The sequence below is a fragment of the Athene cunicularia genome (assembly GCF_003259725.1).
Source record: "Athene cunicularia isolate RWA chromosome 9 unlocalized genomic scaffold, athCun1 chr9_part1, whole genome shotgun sequence".
Classification (NCBI taxonomy): Eukaryota; Metazoa; Chordata; class Aves; order Strigiformes; family Strigidae; genus Athene; species Athene cunicularia.
Window position 1 is genome coordinate 9,151,113 of NW_020799110.1, and position 5,486 is coordinate 9,156,598.

The 5,486-nt window shown below is 39.3% G+C and overlaps 1 protein-coding gene across 1 annotated transcript; it reads right to left on the reverse strand.

The window, feature by feature from the left end:
* Window positions 1-1,358: 1,358 nt before the first annotated feature.
* Window positions 1,359-4,994, reverse strand: DNAJC19 (DnaJ heat shock protein family (Hsp40) member C19). The gene is made up of 4 exons (XM_026854574.1): window positions 4,829-4,994; window positions 4,403-4,479; window positions 3,384-3,454; window positions 1,359-2,077 (listed from the first exon to the last, which is right to left on the reverse strand). The coding sequence occupies exons 1-4, from the start codon at window positions 4,880-4,882 to the stop codon at window positions 2,007-2,009; spliced, it is 273 nt and encodes a 90-aa protein (XP_026710375.1). The 5' UTR covers window positions 4,883-4,994; the 3' UTR covers window positions 1,359-2,006.
* Window positions 4,995-5,486: the final 492 nt, after the last annotated feature.

A 5,486-nucleotide genomic window follows, 5' to 3' on the forward strand; every position in this document is an offset into this window, starting at 1 on the left:
TCTGTTGACTGTTTCTATCAGAAATTTAAATTACTATTGACTTTAAGGTTTTCAAGCTGTTAACACTAACAATTGAAACTTGGGAGGCAGCTTGAACCTTTAACTCTTTTATTCATAAGAGTTTCCTACCATGCCAATTTTCCATTCTTTTAAGGAGATGATGTAAAACATCAGTTAACAAGTCTAAAAACATAGACTTATCTTGGAGAATCACATAACTTGACTAACATATATAGGAATTAATGCAGATGTTTTTGATGGTGAAGTCAGTGTGTCACACTTCTAACCCATCTTTTCAGGCACATGAGCAAGGAAGCAGAACAGACAGGTGTGGATAAACGTCAGTGTAGCAAGGAGATGTTGGGAGAAGTCAGAGCAAGCTGGTAGTGCTGAAGTTGTGTGGACTTGAGAAAAAAAAATTGTCTTGCATAGTTTCATCAGGAATAAGGACAAAAGTATTTGGAACCACCTGTGACTCCAGCTGCTGTACCCAGTACAGCTACAGAAGATTTGTACTGACTGGGTTTGGGTATGTATTTCATTTAAGGAGAGGTGCCATTTTTAGTATGACTTAAGTGTTGACACTCCTTGACAATGTTCCCTTTTGGAGAAGACAAACTGTTAAATTGTTGAAACTGAAGTGTGCGCAAACATCTCCACAGCACAGGCAGCCCCCCGAGTGGAGAAAATTTGAAAAACAGAAGGAAAAAAAGCTGTGTTTAAAAAGTCGGTATTACTTGGCAGGGAAGAACTTAAGTACAGTAACATGTTAATATGGCTTGAAAGGTGCACTCTGGAACTGCTGCATGGCGGTGTTCCAGCTGGGTTTTTTCACCTCACTAAATGCTGTAGTAAAGCAACATTCTCCCCCTCTGCAGGTTTTAAGTTTTCCACTTTGTGCTTGTGTTACGGATTTGATCTCTCTTCTGAAGGCAGGGACCTCTCCGTGCTGTTGTTCCAGTGATCCTTACTAAGTGTCCTAGAACCAGCCTGCAGCCACACTGCGACACCACAGCCAAGGCTCCTGCCAGGACCGCTCTGACAGAGAGGCTGGGTAGTTCTGGAGAAGCAAAAGCTCTGAACTCCACTCTACCCACAAACAGATGGCTGTTAACTTGTATGCTGTACAGCAGCTCTGCTGTAGTTGCAGAAGGTCTGGCAAGATTCTTGGGAGTATAACAGAATTCTCTGGCCCCGATTCAGCTACTTACCAGGGGTACATCAGGCTCTATGCAGCTTGGTAAAACCAGCTTGGGAATCTTTAATGCTCTATGTAGAGTTCCTGTTTCCTAATCAGTATAACTGCAAACCTTATTATGAGAGTTCTAACTTTGTAGTGGAAGATAATGTATAAAAACTACAGTACTTAGTTGGAGTTTACTTAGTTGCAATTTATTAAATGCTATAAAATCCATTACAACAAAGTTGCTAAAAAATCTGAGCCATGCCAGACCCATCAGTAACACTTCAGCAGCCTAACCAAGATTGTTTTTCATAAGGCAAAGACAACCAAGTACATTTTTCTATACTTTATTTCTCTAGTCAGACAAGTACACACCTGTCCCCATTCTTCCCATCAAATAAATCCTCTTGATTCTTTCCACCCCCTCCCCAAATAGGTTCATCACCCTAACTTTGGCATTTGAAAGAACAGCAGCATGAACTTTAAACATAGCTATGTTTAAACAAAAATTAGGTAACAGCATGTAAGTGTACCTGTATGTGGTAACATGCACTGGCCAAACCAAGTTACTACTCTCTTACACTGAAAATACTTGAGTGGCAGATTGTGCTGCTTAATAAAGAACAGCAATCAAAAAAAAACCCCAAACCCTTTAAGCCTTTCTCCATCTCACATTTCCCCAAAAAATGACTAAGTAGTGAGTGGGGAAGGAAATACCTCCCTGGATTTTTATGTCCAGCTTCATTTATATTGTCAAAGACTGCCTTAAGCCATTTATTAAAAATAATAATTTGCAGGGACAAACCCTCTGATTCTCTCCTTTTCATTTTTTAGCTTGATCTTCCAGTAAATCTTTAGCTTCATTGATTTTGGCTGCTACATAGGGAGAGCCACCTAGAAGAAAGATAACCTCACGTCACATCAGATGAAGATAATGCCATAGTACACAGGAAGAAGAGTACGGTCTGAAAGTTATTCAGGTTAAAGAACAAACTGCATTATGACTGAAGCTGTGTAAATTTACACATACAGTCACTGCAGTAGCTAAACGTGCAGACAGCACATTCCTGTTAGGTTGCTTTTAGTTTACTGGAGTGGATTTTTTCCTCTGGTCATAAATGAATTGGTCACTAATGAGTTAGCATAAAGTTTGTTGTGAATACAGAAGCATTAAACTAAGAAGTCTGCAGATAAACCTTTCCCCCCAGTTCAAGGCCAGCATAGGAATTGCTGCTGCACGAGTAGATTAATTCAGTTTTTAAACATGACATACAAATGACTTGCAAAGATACTAGAACAGAATGCACAGCATGAATCCACTGAAATTGTAACTGACCATGAGGTGCAAAGATCTCCAGCATGTATTTGGAGCAATTATGCCATTTACTAGCCCTAGAATTACTCTGTTTACTTGAAGCTTAATTTAATTTCAGTCATGTAAAACATGAAACACTCCCAGCAGGGTTTGGATAGCTATTTCTAGGTTCTGCATATATTGAATAAAGTTAATGTTGAAGCCAACTTCTGCTAGGTTTTATCTAGGAAAGGCATATCCCAAGGATTATTTTGGATTTTGGTACATTAAATTAATGCAGTTAAACAGTCACTTTAAAGGCAGACATTTTACCTTTTAAGTGAGGATTAAAAAGTTAAATGCCAAGCACTAACACATTATTCTACTCACTGAAGTAAACAAAATTTAGAACAGGTATAGATGCCTCAAGTTAACTAAGTTAAAGCATAACAAGATTCTGAGCCTTCAGAGTACCAAAACCAAATACTTCATAGTTTAGTGTCTTCAACAGATGCAGGAAGGCTCAATACTTTCTATTCATGGTGAACTGCCAACACATTCAGATCAGCTCAAACTCACAAGCACACAAATATACTCTGGGCTTTCATCTAAAATTAAGGCGACTTTAAGTCTTATTTTAACAAATATTTAAATCTGATATGCACAGAAGATAGAGCAAGTAACACGTTGACATGCTGAATCTGTCTACTTGCTTTAGAGCATTCAAACACAAAAATATGCTCCAAACCCCTCAGGATTAAAGCACCCTAAAATTTTTTTTCTGAATTTTCTGGGGTTTTTTTAGTAGCTGTGGTAGTCATATGTCAGTCACTTAATCCCTACACGATTCTATTAAGCTGTGTTAAAAACACATATTAATTAATCAAGGTGACTTAGTTTACTTACCTTTATCTGGATGATTCAAAAGCATGATCCGTCTATGAGCTTCTCTAATTTTACTTCTATTGGCTGTAGGGCTTTAAGAGAGAGGGAAAAGCTGACTTAAGGGAACCTCCTAAAATCCCCTAGATCTTTAAAAAATGTCTCAGGATAAGCTAGCACTCCATCTTATCCATAAACTCTTTGGCTTACATGTATGTTTTTTCTTTTCCTGTTATGGTAAGTAGTATTTAAGTCCTGGAGAGGGTTTCCAAGGTTTTTCCAACACTATGTCAAAGAAGACATGCTGTAACAGTCTAATATGGTGGGGGTCATTCACACAGTTGAAAAAAACTGAATTATGTTGCAACATTTTTACTGGGATAACTTCCTAAAGGCCAGAGGAAAAAAAAAAATGAAATTTGCTCTTGATTTATTTAAAAAACAAACAACTGCTTGTATAAACTTCACAGCTGGAAGTTGCCTTCAAGCAGAAATGGTTCTTATTCTGTATTTTACTAGATAGATTTGTGTATTTGGTCTGAAGTCTTCTCAGCTTTTAGCAGGGATAGCTACCATACTCATATCTAAGATATTCTAAAAGTGATGAATTTACTCCACGTGCAGGAAGGGGTTTGCAGCACCTTCACACTGCATCTACCTGAAATTCACCAGCAGTGACAGGAACCACAAGGGAACAGCACAACCATGTTCCCCACACTGAGTGAACCCCAAAGCTTCCTGAAAACAGCATCTTTACCCGGACCTGTACATGGCTTTTGAATGTGGTAGGAATTTGCAGATGTATGGAAGTCCAACTAGAGTTACCTTTAAGCAAGCTAACATGCAGCAAAGAAACCCAAGTAAGGATTGAAAATCCTGACAGGTCACTCCCTATTTCCTGACTTGGCAGTGACATTCCCAGGGGAAGCTGGGCACAGGACAGTCTCAAGCACTGAGAATGATGTCCTTTTCAAACCAGGCCAGCAACTAAACAACATCATAGCCTCATTTTTACCTTTCATTTCTAATAAATCTCCTTTTACCTCACTCCTAGTATTAAAGCTGCTTCTCGTTTAGTCATTTTGGGTTCAAATCCACCTCTGTAATAACCACTGAAGGCCTGAAAGAGAAAACATGTTGGTTAAAAAAAAAAATAAATTTGTTATTAGTTAAAACAACTCATTATTGCTTTAGTAGCTGCTGAGCTTTTAGTCTGTAAGAATACTGTGAAGCTTCTTTTGTGCTTGTAATAAGAAATTCAGTGGGAGTATCATTATTTAAATGAGTACTTAACTTGCCAAAACAAGGTCTATTAGTCAACAAACACCAGAATTGCTGAGCTTAATTCTGTTATTACTGACAAAATTAGTACTAGAAGAAAATACAGCAATGCTATATAGAGACAATAGTTTGTAGTTATTTCACCAAGTAAATCTTAAAATAAAAAGATGCCACTGGTAAAAACTTACAGGTTTTGGTAGATTCTGAAGTGCTTGTTTTACTTGTGGCTCCATTTGCTTCATAGCTTTTAGTGCATAGCGACCTTTAAGAAATCAGTGTTGAACAAGGCTAAATGGAAAGTTTCATAAAGATTTAGCAACTCAGTGCAACTAGTAACGTTGAATTAACTTTTTGAGGACATAAAAAAGCAAGAACTTCGGAGCAGCGTGGCGGCTTCGGGGAGGCGATAGTGCGGATCTTCTTATTCCTGATGTAAATGAGCGACTTTGTTCCTGATCTAGAGGCGACTCGCGCACCAGATTCCTTTTTTAGAAAAAGTCGGGTTTCCTCCATCCCATTTTTCTTGTATTTTAGTCTAGTGGTTTGCTCCCCCTCCCTGACCGTCCCGTTTGCGGAGAGCTGGGCTCCTCCCGCCTGTCCCTGCCTTACCACCCGATCCTGAAGATGTCGGCGCTGAGGGAGCCTGAGCGCGCCGGCCGCCGGGGGGGTGGCAGGGCAGGCACGGCCTCCAGGTGGATGAGCTCAGTTATCTGGTTGCTGAAGATTACTGCGAAGTGAGGGAGAATTACAGGCCTGGCACTTGTGTTTGAATATTATTAATAACAGTGACGTCTGCTAATACAGTGATGCATGCAGCACAGCCGAGTGTCCCTCTGTTTGTCTGTA

What these genes read in the sequence shown, in the direction of transcription:
- DNAJC19 (XM_026854574.1), bottom strand. Translation starts at nt 4,882, where the DNA reads ATGAAGCAAATGGAGCCACAAGTAAAACAAGCACTTCAGAATCTACCA. An exon ending in TTCAGAATCTACCAAAACCT is followed by an intron (nt 4,480 to 4,828) that starts GTAAGTTTTTAC and finishes TTTCTCTTTCAG; the next exon opens with GCCTTCAGTGGTTATTACAG. An exon ending in TTTGAATCATCCAGATAAAG is followed by an intron (nt 2,078 to 3,383) that starts GTAAGTAAACTA and finishes TCTTTCTTCTAG; the next exon opens with GTGGCTCTCCCTATGTAGCA.